The sequence below is a fragment of the Anas platyrhynchos genome, chromosome 2 (assembly GCF_047663525.1).
Source record: "Anas platyrhynchos isolate ZD024472 breed Pekin duck chromosome 2, IASCAAS_PekinDuck_T2T, whole genome shotgun sequence".
NCBI classification, from domain to species: domain Eukaryota; kingdom Metazoa; phylum Chordata; class Aves; order Anseriformes; family Anatidae; genus Anas; species Anas platyrhynchos.
In genome coordinates this window covers 98039834-98059011 of record NC_092588.1, presented here as the reverse complement: position 1 = coordinate 98059011, position 19178 = coordinate 98039834, and the positions used below count along the sequence as shown (strand labels likewise).

At 36.9% G+C, this 19178-nt stretch overlaps 1 protein-coding gene across 10 annotated transcripts in view; it reads left to right on the top strand.

Moving 5' to 3' along the window:
- BBS9 (Bardet-Biedl syndrome 9) overlaps positions 1–19178 on the top strand; it is a 315416-nt gene that overhangs the window by 161662 nt on the left and 134576 nt on the right. For 7 of the 10 annotated variants that reach the window (XR_003495378.3, XM_072033266.1, XM_072033263.1 and 4 more), the window contains one exon: positions 3963–4185. Coding sequence is in view for 9 of the 10 variants with exons in the window: in XM_072033266.1 (XP_071889367.1) it covers positions 3963–4185 (223 nt within the window). In the remaining variant the exon portion in view is untranslated. Of the gene's footprint in view, positions 1–3962; positions 4186–4888; positions 4926–10321; positions 10472–19178 lie in introns of those variants that run through there. The other 3 variants (XM_072033265.1, XM_027451411.3, XM_027451409.3) reach the window with 2 other exon arrangements.

The window sequence follows — 19178 nt, the reverse complement described above, 5'->3', positions numbered from 1 at the left end:
TGGTAGTCTTATTTGAGGCCATTAATTAGTAGTTGTATAAAATCCTTTCAACAATATTTCCATCGTCATCATTTTTTTTTTTTTTCATACAGAAGTAACTTTTGTGTACTCTTTTACTAATTATAAAGACTGCTTTGGATTTGCCTGGACTTACCAGGTCAACAGTCCTTGAATTGGTGAATTTTATGGTCTGCTGAAAAAAGTTTAACATGGAAATTAAATACAAAAATGAAGGTTCAAAATGGTAAGGCTATCGTACAAAGTAAAACACACCTGTGTGTCCTGAGCCAAGGACAGAATACTAGCCACTTTGGATTTCGTGACTTTCGTTAGTTTGTATTTCATTCTTTTTATTTAAATGCTTCTTTCTTATGCATTTTTGTAATTCATTTGGAGACATACATGTATATTGGCCTGCTTCTAAGCTGCTGTTTGCCGACACCAGTTAAACATGTGTTTCTTTGTCTTCTAGTGAAACTCAAGATTCTTATGTTTATGTTGACTTACTTTTTGTGGCTTGTATTATAATTAGGAGAGCCTAGCCTGACTGTTTTTTATGCTTTGTACATATTAAGTTTCATTGCCCAGTATGTGGGAACGTAGACAGTATTTACCAGCTCATTAACCTCCTTAAATTGATTGCAGAATGGATTATTTCCTGTCACCATCACAGGTCAGTGGATGGATTACACTCCAGTGGACTCTTTCTAGAATAGTTGAAAAATGTTAAACTAACACTGCATTGACTGACTGGCATGATTCTGCTAATTTGCATTTTTTTGGGGGGTGGAAGTATCCAGATTAGACAATAGGTTAATGTTATCATTGTTCTGAAGTTAGGAAAGGCAGTTGTGGACTAAGAAAACCTCACTAGTTGATCCAGTTCCTCTGCAAAATGTAAATGTTTTATACAAATATAGCACATTTTCAGGACCTGTTGTTGACGGAAGGAAGACACAGACACTCAATATGAGTGAACAGTGAACTTCAACTTTAATGGATAGCTTAGTCGCCTTTTATCTAGTTCGAACATAATCAACTCATACATATTGCAAAAACTAAGCTCAGGATTGGCTAACACTTCCCGGTCTTTTCAGTTAGTTCCTCCTTCTTTTAGCTACTGTCCCGCCTTAGGGACTTTCCCTATCACACAAGGTCATCGTGTCCTTGAGCCTGATTGGCTCTCAGCCAGCTGCGTGTGTGCCCCGACTCATATGAGTTGAGTACGGTACTTCACTAGCCCATTGCCTCCTAACTGCTCAACATCCACATGTCCTACTTCACTTAACCATTCCTCCACAAGGACCCTGTTTATGAAGATTAGTGTATGTTTGGACAAAGATGAAGTATGTATGACTATGTAGTCTCACCAATGTACCTGGCAACAAATAAGTATTTGTCTTGGACCTATTCTTAAGAAGCAACAAATTCAGGAAAGATGGCCTTTGCATCTCTCAGCATCAAAATTAGTACCCTATCTTCCATAAAAGTCATGTATATCTGTAGTGGGTTTACGTGGCAAGGTTTTTGTAGCAGGGGGCCATAGGTGTGGTTTCTGTGAGAAGGATCTAGAAGCTGCCCCATGTTTGGGAAGGGCCCCATTGTTTTCCAGATCTGAGCCAATAAGCGATGTTGTTTTGCGCCTCTGTGAGAGCATATTTAAGACAGGGAAAAAAAACGCTGCACCACACAGCAGCCGGGAGAGTCAAGGGAGTGAGAAACAGCCTTGCAGGTGCCAAGGTCAGTGTAGAAGGAGGGGGAGAGGTGCTCCAGGTGCCGGAGCAGAAGTCCCCTGCGGCCTGTGGTGAGGACCATGGTGAAGCAGGATGTCCCCCTGCAGCCCATGGAGTACCACGGTGGAGCAGGGTTCCACGCTGCAGCCCATGGAGGAGACCACGGTGGAGCAGGTGGCCCTGCACCGACGGAGGCTGCCGCCTGTGGAAGACCCCTGCTGGAGCAGATTCTGGGCCGGACCTGTAGCCCATGGAGAGGAGACCACGCAGGAGCAGGTGACCTGGCAGGAGCTGCTGCCCGTGGGGGAGCCAGGTTGGAGCAGTTTGCTCCTGAGGGATGGACCCCGTGGTACGGACCCATATCTGGAGCAGTTCTGGAAGAGCTGCTGCCTGTGGGAAGCCCACACCGGATCAGTTCATCAAGGACTGGATCCCGTGGGTGGGACCCCACAGCACAGGGGACGAGAATGACCAAGAAGGAGCGGCAGAGAAGAAGCGCTGTAGACTGACCATAACCCCCATTCCCCCGTTCCCCTGTGCCGCTCGGGGGGAGCAGGTGGAAGAGGGTGGATGGGGGGGGAGGTGCTTTTGGTTTCTTTCCTTTGTTTCTCACTTCTCTAGCTTGTTAGTAATGAGCAATAAATCTTACTATCTCCTTATGCTGAGTCTGTTTTGCCTGTTAAAATAATTATTGTGTGATTTTCTCGTCCTTATCTCAACCTTTGAGCCCTTTTCACATATTTTTTCCCCATTCCTCTTTGAGGAGGGGGAGTGAGAGAGCAGCTGTGGTGGAGCTCAGCTGCCCACTTGAGCGGAACCACAACAATATCTAAGAGAAGGAATTCACAGACCTTATTTATTTAACGCTGGATGCTGACAGGGTTGACACCATTGCTCTTTAATATTTAGACCAGTGATGTTATACTTGCTGAATCAGGGAATTTTGGATAGGCTGGTGATTTTGTTGTTCAGCTGATCATTTTCACTCAAGAATAATGCATCATGAGAAAGAACTTAAACTAGAAGACTCTCTGGTTAAATTATCCACAGCTGGATCTTCAGGGAGCTCTCTTTTTGTTCTGAGTAATCACCATGCAATGAACTACCTCTGTGTTGTCTTCAATTAGGTTAGCAGCAGATTCAGCTGGGCTGTTCCAACCTGTAGCCTCAAGGCTTCTGAAGTCTATAAAAATTCTTGCTAAAATAAGCCTTAGCCAATCAGGGCTGTTATAAGAGTTGATTCTATATTGTACACTGCATAAATGAGATAATGTGTAAAATCTATGTGATATTTAATAACCTTGTTGCAAGGTTAAAGACTTCTGCCATCCAGGATTCTTACTTGAAGGGATATCTTTTATTTGTTTGTGTCACTGAAAACCAGAGTAAAAACTTGAACCTAACTTTTAAAGGTGCTTTCCACGGCATTTTTGGGAAAGAAACTTACTTTTTTACTGGGTGTTATTTGCAGGAGTAAACACTTTATTTTGTGGAAGTATTTATATCAAATATAAATAGCTTTTCCAAAGGTAACTGCTTGTTTTAATTACACTGGTGACTAAGCTGCTCTTCTCCTAAGTGTTTGCAGCTTCACATTATGTTAGAAATCTAGGTCCCAGTTCACGAGAGCACTAATACACCCATGCTATTGCTGTGGGTATCATACCTTAATTAAAGTTAATTGGCCTGATAAATAGATACTGAATGTAATAATTTCAGATTGCATGATGTTCTGTGATACTAGTGTGTTGTCAGAATTCTAGATGGGGATTCCAAAGAACATATAATTAGATACCTTTTTTTTTCTTGCTTTGACATGTCTTCAGTATGATGTTACATACAACATGTTATAATGCTTGTATTTACATTTTAATTATGTTCTGAATTCCAGATGTTGCATGCAGGAATTTCTGTTTTTCCGTTGTATTAATACAACTGCTGAATTTAACCATTATTTGTCTCATACTGTCCATGTATTATTATTTAAATTTTATTTCTCTCTGAATAATGTTAGAAATAGTTATCCACTCCCCTCTCCCTCCCCTCTTTGATTTGCTAGAAATTTAAGGGCTGTATGCTTATGCCTTTTATTAATTCCTTAATTATATTTTATGTATCAGTGTTGCTTGAAAATTTTTAGTCCTTTGTTTGTTACTTTGTATATCATATGCTATATGATATTACAGTTCACCTTATTTTATTTTTTTTTGTCTATTTTCTTTAATACAGGGTTGGGAAGAAACTGTGGATTCTGCCATTTCTTCCTTGCTAAGAACTTGCTTGTCCAAGAGCTCTAAGGAACAGGCACTGACTCTTGGTGGCCAGTTGAGCATGCCCAAAGATACCAGCAGACTTAAGAAGAATATCAGCCTGTTCTGTGATAGACTGGCCAAAGGTGGTCGCCTTTCCTTAAGTACAGAATCAGCCACTCAGCAAGTTGCTGCTGTGCCAGGTAAGACATGAACTTTATGTTCATAATTCAAACCATATAGTTGCATATAAAAATTAAAAATTATGTGTTTGGAGCTTGTTTTTTCACTGGTTGTGGAAGCCAGGCACTACTTGTGCTGTTAACTAATAGGACGTGTTAGTTAATATAATGTTAAATCAAAGTTGTAGCTCAGTTTGATCATTTATGACTCATCCTAGAGCATATGAATAGTTATGGAGCAAATGTATCCTGTATGGTCATCCAAATACTCTAACAACTTAATTATTAAGCAATTCTAATACTCTGAAAGCTCACTGATTTTTTGCACTTTCCAATTATATTTATGTTGTGCATTTCTAACATACTTGATGGAAAAGTGAGGGGTGGGAATTTCCACTTCCTTGATAAATCCTAATTTATTGATTGAGAAATTACTGTAGTTTTATTATCAGCTCCATGATATGCATATGACTAATTGTAATGCAGTGATAACACTGAATACAAAAATCTGCAACCTTAGAAAGTTCAAGTTGGGTAGATGATGCATGAAATTCATGATCAAACTAATTTAAACAGGTCTTGAAGGACATTTCTCATTTAGAAAAGGAACTTAGAGAAGATGCTGCACAATTCAGTGCTGCACAGTGATTGAATTGAAAATCATGGAATCAAAACTTTTTAAAGAAATGTTATTCATGCCGTTTTCTGTATTCATACTTGACAGTGGGAGCAAAACTACACGTCTCTAGAAGATTCTGAAGGTTAGCATCTTTGTTCTGCTGCAAGACATTTTCTTCCTGCTTTTTTTTCCTCTAGTTGGTCAGAAGGGGTCTTAATAAACATCACAAATTCCTGCTGACTTGGTACACTGTGTTTTTACAGCTACCAGCTGTTTAGGTAGGAAGCTCATTCGGCTTCATAGTGTTCTAACCAACATAATCTCTGTATTATGTTCTAACCAACATAATCTCTGTATTATATTAGGCCCCGATGACCTTCTTTACCTAGAGCAGTCTTCACAAATGTAGGGAAAAGTATATATTGTATGTATACTTCATGCTTAAAATTGAATTTAGTATTTTGCCTTCATGGGTGTTGTTTTCGATCAATATTGGAATTGTTAGGGCAGTATCTTGATTTCCTATCTTTTGTTTTATTACCTCACAAAGGATAATTTAATTCCTCTTTAATGCAATCTGAATGGCTTGTGCAATGTTTTGGCAATTAATTTAGATGTCCTTGTAATTATTATGTGCAAACCTTTTTTGCATGTGGTGATTCAGATGCTTTGGTAAAATGACCAGAGACTTTGCAATGCCAGAAAATATTCTAATTAATTTCTCCTTAGTGTTATGCTGTGCCCATGTCTAGAAGTGGACTGATAATCACATGAAGTGAAGAAGTGATCCAGAATAAATATCAAATTAGTTTTACATATTTTTTCAATAATTCTTCGAAAGGTTGAAGTATACATTAAGTGCATTTCATTTGTTGAACTTTATATAATATTATGTAAGTATTGTTCCATTGTTTCTCCTTTTGAAAACGCTTAAATAGCTGCCTCATCTTTTTCTGTCTAAACTAAGGATGAAATGATTTAATGAGGAAATTGACTTCTGCTTGTTCAATTTACCAGTCTTACTGAGATCAGGGGACTGTTCTCATGGTCATGACTCATTAGGAAAAGAGTAAATTTTCCAGAGACTGTATACAAATTAGAAGAAAATTTAGTCTTCGTGAAGGACCTTGAGAAAGCAGTCTGATCATGCCCTCCCCATTGCATGCACAGCAATTAAAATTAAAAAATGCTGAACTTAATCCTTGCTATTACAGGAGGCCAAAAAACAAGAAATTATAAGTGAAAAGTACTAGAATCATTTTTCCCATTGTGGTACAGGTAGACAGTTATACTACCTCTCAAATAAAAATAGTATAAGGAAGAAGCACCTTCCAAGCAAAATACAAGAAATTTGGCTGTGGGTTGTTAACCATGTATTGATGATATATCGGATCAGGATTAACGTTTCACATGATTAATAGTGAAAAACTAAGTACCTGTAAGTGGCTGGTTGAGACCTCATATAGCAGTGTCTCACCCAACATAAACTTTTACCTATACATGAAATGCCCTTTGGTCATGATTTATGTTAAAAGGAATTAAAATCTGTAATCCAAATATAGATTCCAAAATAAATCATTTCACTTTCAAAATTGCTGACTCTAGTATGTAGCGATTTTGAATATCAAATCACCTAATAAAGAATCAAAATTATGACCTAATTAGGCTAACACTTGAGAAGGTCAAAAGAAGGTATCAATTAGAGAAATTATTATAAAACCAAATTTAACTTTTTCACTGAGAGTTCAGCATGGAGCCCAGAGAAGAGGTTCTATATATTTATGTATTTAATTTTTAACTATGGAGACTATATGGGTTTTGGAAAACCTTGGAAGAGCTAATGTCAAAGTTATGTTATACTTCAAAATAGAGAATTTCACCTTAATTTTTAAGACAGTCTCATTAGGGAGAAATTATTCTGCCATGTGCTTATAGTAGCAGAGTATTTAAGTAACTAATTTCTAACAGAATGTGTTGTATGCTCTGAAGCAGTGTGAATGCTTGATTGCCTTTGGACAGAGACTGAAGAAAACTTTTTTTTTTTTTTTTAATTTTTATTTGGGGGAGGGGAGAGGATAAGATGTTTCTGAGGCTTTTAAAACATGCTTTTTGTCTTGTGTCACCTGTTGTAGTTTTCTGTGGCTTTCTTTACATTAGCAACTAGTGTGGTCCAAGCAGATTTACAGAGGGCAGTAACAGAAGCTGGCAACAGGACTTGTATGCATTTCAGAGGGGATTTATCTGAACTAGCTCTGTTCCTGTTGAATGTACCGGTCCTCCAGTAACAAAGTGCTTTGGGTGCATTCCTGGCATTCATCTTTTAGATTCACCTAAAAGAAGTGAGTTTGTGTACCCAAGCTTCAGACCAGGCTAGATCAAAAGATAGTCCCCCACATGGGTTGTTAGACACTGGAACAGGCTGCCCAGGGAAGTGGTGGAGTCACCATCCCTGGAAGTCTTTAAAAGACGTTTAGATGTAGAGCTTAGGGATATGGTTTAGTGGGGACTGTTAGCGTTAGGTCAGAGGTTGGACTCAATGATCTTGAGGTCTCTTCCAACCTAGAAATTCTGTGATAATTGTTCAGTAATGTAGCAGTCATTAGCTTAAGGATGTTGTTCAATGTCGCTTTTTCTTAAGCTCATTCTTTTTCTTAATGTTGGAAACTCCTTTTTCTATTGCAACATTTTTTTTCTTTTAGTGTTTTAAAAATGCCTAGGACCCTTCAAACATTGCAGCACTCTACCAGTAAACTGGATTTTTAAAGGTTATACATAGTATGTTCAAGATGATGTGCCCTGAAATCTAGGGGAAATGTGTGAAAGCCATGTTAAAAAAACTGATACCTACCTTTAAGTGTGCAACTAGTTGAAAGATGCATTCAGAAAGTAGCTACCAATATCTGTAGTCAGTTCAGAAATATATGCTAGAGGTATGATATGGTCCCTGATGTACCTGGTTTTCTTCATAATTTTCATTAATGACTTCAGTGATGGAACAGAGAGCATAACTCATATGTTAAATTTGTGGTTTTGCAACAAGCTAAAAGTAGTTTCAAGCACATTGAAAGAGCAATAATTCAGAATGATCTCGATTAATTATACGAAAGATCTGAAATCGGTAAGATGAAATTCAGTGGACACAAGTGCAAAGAGTCTAGCAAATAAAAGTCAGACAAATGAATTCAAAATTGAGAAACAATTCCTTAAGCACTGCTGGAATAAGAGATAATCTGGGGGTCATAGTGGACCAGATGCTGCACGGAAATCAGTAACATGATCCTATTAAATCAAATTCCAACTTTGGAATGCAGTGATATAACTTTAATGAAGAGAGTTAATTATTTATTTCTGTTCTTCACAAGGATGATTCAATTGAAATGATTTGGTAACACAGTTTAAGAAAAGCTTAGATTAATAGAATTCAGAGAAGAACATAAAATATAATTAATTGAAACAATATGATTTTTATTTCTTCTGAGGGTAGTAAGAAAGAGAAGGTTGAGAAGGGATATGATAGTTTTCCAGTATTTTTCTGTATTTATATATATGATGTTGCTTTGCCAAGTGTGATGATAGATACTTGACTTCACTTTTCATCTTCATAATATTTTTTTTTGATTTATCGATCGGATTATAATTTTATTCTGCAAAGAGCTTGTAAGTCTTCTGTTTGGTGCTACCAGCTTTGTGTAATCATGAATTTATCATTCAGATTATGAATGGGTAAATGCAAACATTAAATACACCTTTTTAATCATTGTATGTGTACATATGCACCCAGAATGTATTTCAAGGGAACAGAAGAGCAATGTTAATTTTTTTTTTTTATATATATTGAAAACATGAATATTGATGTAAAATTCTTAGTACACAGAGTTGTACTATAAAGAAAGACTAACATTTTTGTCAATTCTAAAAGAAAATAGGATTTTGTTGTTGAAAACTTATCTCTTACCGTGTTAATTAGAAATTCCTTCATTGGTGTCATCAGGAGAAAGGAAAGAGCAGTATTACTTGGGTATTCTCAAACTTTATGGTGTGGACTAACAAAGAATGCCTTGTGAAATGTAGTGCGTGTTGTTTCTACTCACAGAGGTTCCCAGCTCCTGGCTGTAACATTGTTACCTCAGTAGCAACTGCATTATTATTATCATCATCATCCCAGGGAAGTTATAATCAGTAAGTTTAAAAAATATTGAAAAGTAATTTAGCAGCCTGAAGAGGACAGGGAAGATGGCCCAGAGGACTAGTCCATTCTTTTGAACTACTAGTATATATACACTAAATCAACAGAGGCCGATCACAGTTGGAAAACTTTTCCTGTAACTTAATTATTGTGAGCCTGAGATCATAGTGCATTGACAGCTTTGTATAGCACTCTGTGTTGGGTGCAGAGTAGTGTATAAAAAGTGCCAAGTTATTAATCCTCATGGACGTGACACAAATCCAGTGCTGTTTATCTCTACAGAAGACCACAGTCCATTATGAAATGTGATTCTTAAAATGTTTTCCATGTTTTCTGTAGCAATACCATACAAAAATACATTTTTTTGTAACCCTTAAAAATAATGCTTTTTTCATGATTTGTCCTAAATTAGTTTAAATGTATCCTTTTTTTTTTTTAACAATACTCATTAAATCTGTGTAAAGAAAAGTGAAAGTAAAGTTTTATTCAGAGTGTTTGTTCTGTGCTGCAAATACTGCAAGGGTTTTATACACCTGAAGATTGGTCAGTGATGATTGATGGAACTAGTAGTCCACTGAGATCAGTGGAAACTTTGTCATTGAACAGATTAGATCCAGCACTTTACTCATAATTTTGATAGTATTCTCTGCCTGTTTCCACTATTTCATGAGACAGTGTAACCAAAGTACCTTGGGAGTGATCTAGGAAATATTTTTATCTATCTGAGATCTCGGGAGTCTAACCTTTAATAGAAGTGCCTATTTTTCATTGAAATTCATTTTGAGGACTTCTTTCCCTTAAATGTACCCAGAGATTTTGCAGGCACACTTATAAATCACTACATGCCTATCCATTCCTATTATTTGTTTGATCAAGCCCTTAATTGTGAAACTGACATTAACTCATTTTAACCATTGCAATGAAAATTCTAACTCATCTTTTCTACCTTTCTTAAAGTCATATAGGTTGCTCCATTAAATAACTTTGAAGGCTGATTACCCCAGGAAGTGGGTGATTTATTAAGAGTGAAAAACAAAAATAAAAAATTACAGATGAGATTATCTTTAAATGAAAAATTCATTTTTTTTTTTTTTTTAACAGTGGGAGTACATTTCTTACGTTTCCTGGGTATATTAACTTTTTTTTTTTTTTTTAAATAAATATCTGAACTATAGTGGTAAATCACTAAAATATCACATTCAGTAGTCTTTATTCTCTGAAGTTCTCAAACCTCTCATAGGCATGCTTACCTGATCCGAAAATAAATGTATGCCTGCATTTTAATTATAACAATAACAATTAATGTACACCTGCATTTTAACAATTAGATACTTTTGCTCTTTTTCCCATAGAACCTGGGTGTCCCAAAGCAGTTACTGTAGAGAAAACCCTGACGTACTGAAGTGGATCTATCAAGCGATGAGATTCTGGGAAGGTTTGACAAAGGTGTAACTGAGACTAAATTAATAAACAGCATGGCCATCGTGTGCTTCTGTATTCAATTTGTGCAGCTCTGTGCAATTTGTGCAGTTCAACCACAGTTGAACTGTTGAGCCTATAACTTTCTGCTTGCCATCTAATTGCAGATAATAATCACGTAAGAATGATAAAAAGAACAAGGTTGCCATAAGTCTTACAGCACCTAGAATTGCTGTGCACTTCTGCTGTGTTTTCTCATGCCAGCTAATAATGAGACATGACATGGTATAACATACAACCTAATAGAGTGGTGCAACTTAAGTGTGACTTCTAGTTCTTCATATTTAAAATATTCTCACAGAAATTTATCAGTTGTTCATGATGAACAGTTCTATCTTAATTTAAAAGCCTAAAAACAAGCAAGTAGTAATGTATCAGACATTTTAAATATTTTTGGGATCTATTTTTGAAACTTAAATATGTCTCTTGCCCCATAAAGCTGATTTAGTGAAAAGGAAAGGGAGTAGCAAATCATTAGGGAGAATTTTGGGAGTGCTTACACCAACAAGATTTTCCGGTTGCTCAAGAAAAGCTTAAGACCAGCTTGGTGGAGCCAGAAACAGATTGTTTGGCTCTCTGATGTGGATCATTACTCCCTCTAACTTATTTCCATTGTAACGTTACTCTTTAAAACTTTTATTTCCATTGTTTTAGTAGTTTTGGTATTTTAATTCTGTGAAATGGAAAATTGAACTATACAGAAGTGATGTACCCAAGATCCCACCACGAGCCAATAACACCTGTATGAATAGAATTTAAATATAATGCCTTACAGTCTCGTGCTGTAGTTCCCACCTACCTTAGGTTTTAGGTGTTCTATTTTTAAGACAGGTTACAGATTACTAGATACTGATGAACCAGCTTGCTTTACAGCTTATTCTTGTATCATTCTGTATGATTCAGGTGAACACATTTTGAAAACAGAAAACTGAACATCAGACAAGGGAAGAGAATGTGGAAGAATGTCTGAAGTGGTCTTTAATGTTCATTAATTTAGTCAAATTTAATCATGCTGCTGGACTTGGATTGTAGCTTTCTTAAAGTTGTTAATTTTCAAGAATTTCAAAAAAATGGTAAATCATTGGAATCATTTTTTTTTAAATTATTTATCTTAGAATGTGAAAAGCAAAACAAGGTAGAAGGGTATAAAGACACATTTTTGCATGCAGGGTTATGAAAAGGTTTTTATTATGTAGTTGAGAAAATCTCCCCTCCTCAATTGATATTACAGCTGGCAAAAACCACAGAGTGGAGTGCAAAGGTTAAGAAGGCTAAAGCAATAACATTTAAAAAAAAATGAATAATTTAAATAGGAAAATGTCATGCATAATGAATAAAAAGAAATCCTGCTTGAGATTTGGGATTCATTCATTTGTTATACTATGAAATTTAGTTGGCAATGTTGCAATTCCAGCTTGCCTCATCTAAGTACAGTTCAGATCAACGCATTAGTGCCTTGGTGCATATAGTCCTATTGCTGACTCTTTGCCTTGAAATCCATTAAATTTTAATTCATTCTACTTAACTCTAACTGGTCACAGAAGATTCATAATTTTGAGGTAAGCTTTTGGTGAAAATAATTGTGAGTTGAAAGAATTTTCCCTAATGATCATGTTTGTCATTGTGCTCTATATTCTGTATTCTTTGTCCCTTAAAGACCATAAGCAGAAATAAACTTCTAAAATCTGCACTAAATAGTTAATTGCTCAAAGCTACAGAAAAGTGGTGTGTGGCTAAAGTAGGAAGAGTACAGCCTCTGGACTTCCATTTCAGGTGATTCAAAAGTAGAAAGTAAAACAAACACACAAACAAAAAAAAAACACACAAAACACAACTAGACAGTTATTTGAAAAGGCCATAATATGATATAATCTACTATTAAATAAAACCAAACTTTAATAATATAACATAATCCTTTCATTTAATGTGTAGTACTAATGAGGAGGAGTCTGTCTTGTACATCCAGTCATACTATGGATTTCCACCTAACAGGTTTCCATTGGTTCATTTAGGTTTTGGTTTCCTGTGATGTTTTGAGAATCTGTATGACAGAATGCCTTATTATTTGCACAGGAGCTGTGGGTATTTGAAGAGCATGATCATCTCTGCTGTTTAAATGATATTACTTCTCCTTTTCAGTTTCTATCTAGACCACCATAAAATTATAGTACTTGTCAGTTTTTGGCAAGTACAGGTGTAGCAGATTCTTCCACAAAAAGGTACTGGGGAGGAGATATAACAGGGGGGTGAGGCAGAGCAAATATCTCTCAGGTCACCCCTCCTCTCTTGAAATGTTGAAAAAAGGTTCTTCAGGAACTTGTAGTGGTATTTTGCTTGTTTGTTGTGTGTGTACAACAATTCTCTTAAGTTGACTAAATATTTCATTTTGCATTGTATATAACTCAAGCCACAATGTGTCAAGGTTAATTGCTTATTCATTTTCTTCTGATTGGAAGTGACATCCTTTAGTTAGCAAAGATGTAACTATTTACAGGTCAGGTGATGCTGTAGCTGTTATCTGAGGCACCACAACTCATTCGTTTTGCATTTGCTACTTGTTTTCTGACTCATTTAGGTTGAGTAAACCTGATTCTTCTCCTATGCTGTCATGAATTAGATAAATATTAACTGAAATTGGTAGTATTACATAAGTCTAAGCTGTTCAGAGCAAGTGTGCCCAGAATGAGATAGTTTGTTATTTGCATGTGTTTTTTGTGTGTTATCACTGAACTTGGCCTACAGGTTTTGAAAGGAAACTCTTACTCCGTATTTTGCTTGGTCCTGAATTTAACAAATCACTTGAGCTATGATGGCATTAATGTTTTTCATCGGTATTCAGGTGTTTTTAAAATGAAGTTTTATTTTCGTTTGTTTGTGTGTATGATTGATTTCATCGATTTTTATCATGCAGGGAGTGTACCATGTACAAGGCTCTGGAAGTCTGTGGTGAATTAGTAGTGCAAAATTATATATCCCTAACATCCATTATAATGTATTTGCAATTCTACAATACTATGAAGGAGTCTAACAAATCTAAACCTAGTGAAAATTACATATTTTGTACATGCAGAACTGATTTTTCAATTACTTCAGACTTTTTTAGGTCCTAATCCAAATCCTGATGAAATCTATGGGAGTTTTTCCATAGACTTCAGTAAGCTTTGGCTCAGACCCCCAGTTTTCATATTTTTCAAATAGATTTGCCAAAAATCTGCAGAGAGCCAGGCACTTGGAAAGTTTTCACTTGCAAAGTACAGCTGGTTTTGAGTTGCATACAGAAAAGTTCCCAATGCTTTTCTGAAACATAAAAAACAGTTTTAAGGTCTTACAACTTTAGTAGGTAGAAGATTGGCCTTAACATTTAAGGCACAAATTGCCTTGAGTCTTAGTGAAAGGTTGACAATTTCCATACTGGAAGGATTATTTTCAAAATGTATAAATACAGGATAACAAAGCTTAAGATGATGATCTTATTGTAAATTCAGCTACAGCTTTCTTGTGTTGTGAGTTTCAGAGAGCCAGGACTGCCTGTCCTAGTAAATGGTATTTTTCTGTTACAGCAGAAAACTACATTCCCTGGGGTTAACTACACCAATTTGAGAGAGAACTCTTGAACTTGAGGGAACATAGAATGCAGCCAGATCCATCTGGTGATGCAGGGTGGTTTTCACTGCCTCTGGGTGATTGGATCAGTGTACTTGGCAGTAGATGTGGTTGGACAGGCTGGGTTTTAGAGAGCATGGGGCACAGCCTGTGCCTCTGCAAGCATAGCTCATACCCTTTCATATCAACCTAAAATGAAAATCAAGCTAAGATGAAAAGAGTGGCATGTTAAGTTAGTGTCTTGTGTTGTGGATGACACTCAGTGAAGTATAGAATCTCTCTCAATTTCCCTTTTAATTTTTGAGTGATCACCTCCAGCACAGATAGGGTGCAGACCTGGCTGCTGTAAAGCTCTTCAGACATTGTGAATTGCACCCCAAGGCCTTGATGGCTTTTTCTCAAAGAGAAAAGAGGTAACCTCTTCCTGAATCTAAATGCACAACGGTATTACAAAGTTGTGCATCATTAGTATTGAACTTGGATTTCTTTTTCCTAATTTTTAAAGAGGTGTCTTTGAAGACCAGTTAAGTTTGTGACTGTATCACTTTGCTTTGTGAGCAGTCAACTGGTAGTCTGCTCATGAGGTTGGTATGAATGGTTCAGCCAGTGTTCATGGGGTAAGCCAAGGTTCATAAATTCATGTTTCCCTTGCCCCTGTGTTTATTCAGATTCACCTAGCTCTAACACTTTCATCTTGTATTTCAGCTGGAAAATGTAATAAAATCAAACATAAGGTGCTTCATAATGCTGGCAAATGTGAAAATTCTTTAAATAATTTTCTTTCTCAAATAGTATCACTGGGTGAACCACAAACAGCAGTGGTAAGGGAGTAAGCAAAAATGAAAAACTGCTTAAACTTAAATTGCAAAGATTGTTTTGATTCAGTTATACTTTCAAACAAAGATTTAGCTCACCCTCAGCTCTTTAGAATGATGATAAAAAACTAATAAAAGTAACGCTTAGTTAAGTAAATAATGCACAGTTAGTTTCTTGTAGAGCTATATAAACCTCCAAAAAAATGGTCAAAAAAAAATTTGAACAACAACAAAAAAAATGCAGGCTTGATGAGTTTCATGTGAATAATGTAGTAAGATGCATCTCTGTTGCATGTCTACCATGTATTTTAAGTACAAATACCACAGCAGAGTGCAGTGCCAGTGTCTCTGTCTTTTGATGAAAAATGTACTTTATTAATTTTGACCTTCACAGAATCACATAATTTCTAGGTTGGAAGAGACCTCAAGATCATCGAGTCCAACCTCTGACCTAACACTAACAGTCCCCACTAAACCATATCCCTAAGCTCTACATCTAAACGTCTTTTAAAGACTTCCAGGGATGGTGACTCCACCACTTCCCTGGGCAGCCTGTTCCAATGTCTAACAACCCTTTCGGTAAAGAAGTTCTTCCTAATATCCAACCTAAAACTCCCCTGGTGCAACTTAAGCCCATTCCCCCTCATCCTGTCACCAGGCACGTGGGAAAACAGACCAACCCCCACCTCACTACAGCCTCCTTTAAGGTATCTGTAGAGAGCGATAAGGTCGCCCCTGAGCCTCCTTTTCTCCAGGCTGAACAAGCTCAGCTCCCTCAGCCGCTCCTCGTAGGACTTGTTCTCCAGGCCCCTCACCAGCTTCGTCGCCCTTCTCTGGACCCGCTCAAGCACCTCGATGTCCTTCTTGTAGCGAGGGGCCCAAAACTGAACACAGTACTCGAGGTGCGGCCTCACCAGAGCCGAGTACAGGGGGACGATCACCTCCCTAGCCCTGTTGGTCACACTGTTTCTGATACAAGCCAGGATGCCGTTGGCCTTCTTGGCCACCTGAGCACACTGCTGGCTCATATTCAGCCGACTGTCCACCATCACTCCCAGGTCCTTCTCTGCCTGGCAGCTCTCCAACCACTCATCTCCTAGCCTGTAGCTCTGCTTGGGGTTATTGCACCCCAGGTGGAGGACCTGGCACTTGCCTTGTTGAACTTCATGCGGTTGACCTCAGCCCATCGGTGCAGCCTATCCAGATCCTCCTGCAGAGCCTTCCTACCCTCGAGCAGATCGACACACGCACCTAGCTTGGTGTCATCTGCAAACTTACTGAGGGTGCACTCAATGCCCTCGTCCAGATCATCGATGAAGATATTAATGAGGACCGGCCCCAGCACCGAGCCCTGGGGAACGCCACTAGTGACCGGCCTCCAACTGGACTTGACTCCATTTACCATGACTCTTTGGGCCCAGCTATCCAGCCAGTTTCCAACCCAACGAAGCGTGCACCAGTCCAAGCCTAGGGCAGCCAGTTTCTTGAGGAGAATGCTTCACCAAAGTCTGTCTGTCCACTTGAAGAAAACTAGTTAACTGTAAATTAGAGATATCACTGAAAGTGCTATTACCTCAAAGTTGGGATATGATTAGGGGGATGTTCCACTGTATTAATTGAGTTTCCATTTTAATTACATACTGTCTTCTATGTAATAATAAGCAGCTGTGTCATACTGTGCATTTCAAAGAACATTTACTCAGCCCTTAAATTTACCATTAAAGATCAAAGAGAGGATCTTATGTATATGGATGATGAAGGATGCCTCAATTCAAATGGATGGCTGAACAGAAATAGTGGAACTAGAGGGTAATAAATATTGTGAACAACCTTTCTTTAATGCAAGTTATCTGGTGCTGAACTATATTAAATTTTATAGCTGTACTGAGAAATATTTCATTACTATCTTAAAACTGCATCAGAGTACTGATAAACATGTGTCTCTTCTAGTGCTTTAAAAATAAACTTTTCAGTCAAAAAGGATTTTTTTTTTCCTAGTGAAAAAAATCGCTGGTGACATTCTTAAAAACAGCTTAGAAATAAATGGATTCTTGAATTACATATAGGGATTTGTGGAGGACGTTTCAGAGTAAAGTCTGGCTAAATGATCGGGGTGTTCCTTCTGATCTTAAAATCTATTTAAATACATATGAATTAGTCCCTTTGGTTTTTATCTTCTCTAAAATGCAGAGGATTTTACATAACCAAAGTAGCCATTAGGGGTATTAGGTGGCTGTTCAAGGATACTTAAATGGAATTACGAGATTATCATATGAATCAAGTGATTGATAAAGCAGGCAATAACGTGACAGTTAGGAGTTGAGCAGGAAATTAATGTCAATGGAGTAAATTGTTAGATATCCTGGGTCTGATTACTTTCTACTGTAAACAGCTGAGAAGAAGGAAATTCTATGGAGTAATATAAGGTGGAGTCAAACCACAGTCTTATGATAAAGTAATTAGATGCTCAAACCTAGCAAAGGCCACGTTATGTATTATAGATAGAAGGATCACAGGAACATAAAAAAAATCCAGTGGACTTTGGTCTAAAAGTCCTTCTAAAAGCAAGACAGGTTCTTACGGTGCCTGTGGTAATAACAACTGACATTTTCCTACAAAGGCACTATATTGACCATATTAAATACTTTGCAATACAATCCATGTCTGAGGAGTGCAAATTAATGAGTTCAGATTGATTATTTCATATAATTAGTTATTGAGGGAAAAGTGCTCGTTTTACATTCTTCTTGAAACAAATTTCCCTTATATTTTAGAATAAAAAATACAAGTATCTTTCTGCCAAAAAGAACCTTAATTTTAGATCATCCTTGCAGCACATTAAAAGCAGAGTTGTATTCTAGTGTAGTGTAAAATTGATTCTCATGTGGCTAACTTGATTCTCTTTGGCTACTGAATTGCATATCCATGAGATCATTTTGTTTAGGGTAGTTACAGTGTGTATTACAAGCTCTGTGTAGAAATTAAGAGGTGTTTAGTTATACTGTTCGTGGTTAGGCTATTCTTAATGCAAGTTCATGCTATGTAGAACATATTCCTTCAGTTATGTGCTTTGTGGTTCACTGAAAAGTAGGAAGCTTTCTGCAACATCACTATGCCATAACAATAACACTGCAGTTCTTGGATCAAACTTTTAATTTCTTAATGCAGGCTGGCCACTTCAGCAGGTATGAACATCGGTGATTGGTTAAGAATGGTAAGGGAGCAGTAATTATTCATTTGCACATTAGAAGTAAGGTTATATACAGGAGAGCTTTGGTCCATCTGACTCATTGCTAAGATGAAAGAAATATCTTGGTTGTGTGTGCTGTTTGCTTGTGTTGTAGTATTTTTGGCAAGTCAATGGTTTACCTTGGTAGAATGAAAAAGGAATAGTTATAAAGTTATATACAATCGAGACTCTACATAATAGGTAGTATTAAGAAATTCTCATCTGGCTCAGCAGTCTGATCCTTCTGAACAGTGAACTAATTGCTTTGATCAACAAGATAAGGGTGAAATCTTGGCCCCATTGAAATCACTGGGAGTTTTTCCATTGACTTACTTTAGCCAAGATTTCTCTCATTTATTTGATGGTAGTGTATATTATTGTTTTAACTATTTTCATTTAGTGGGTGGTAACCTACTCACTTATCAGAATGCATGGGAAAACTGAAATAAACTTTAAAAAATACATTCAGAGTTGGAATTCACTTCTTCAGGTAGGACTTCCTTCAGTGTTTGGATAAAAAGGAAGATACAGGAGTTGTTTGTAGCTCATTAGAGATTTGGTGTTAGTAAACATGGTAATACAAATACTGAATTAAATTTTGGGAGAATAAAGAAATACAAATTTAGGGTACTATAAAAAGCCTCTTTTTTTCCCCTACAACTTTGGCACAATGATGGGAATGCTATTGTCTTGTCTTCATGACAAGTACAGAGATAAAGGTGTAAAGAAAATACTGAAATTACATTAATTCATTCATGTTCATTCCTACTGAGCACTAAGTAGGAAATATGTGACATGTAGTATTAATAGCTCTACCAAACCTTTTGCAAAGGCTGACTTTAGCAGCTGCCACAAAATGTGAAATTGAAATATATTTCCCCTACTAGTTATTTTTGTTTGAATTCTTCAAATGAGAAGAAGCTAAGAATCATGGAGAAGAGGAAAAATTTGAAGAATTTGAACATAATTTAATTACAGTTGTAATTGTACATTACAACTGCATTTAATGCAACTCAAATACAAATAATCTAATGATACTTTATTGCTACAACATAAGCTGTTACAGAGAGGGGTTTGTCGTGT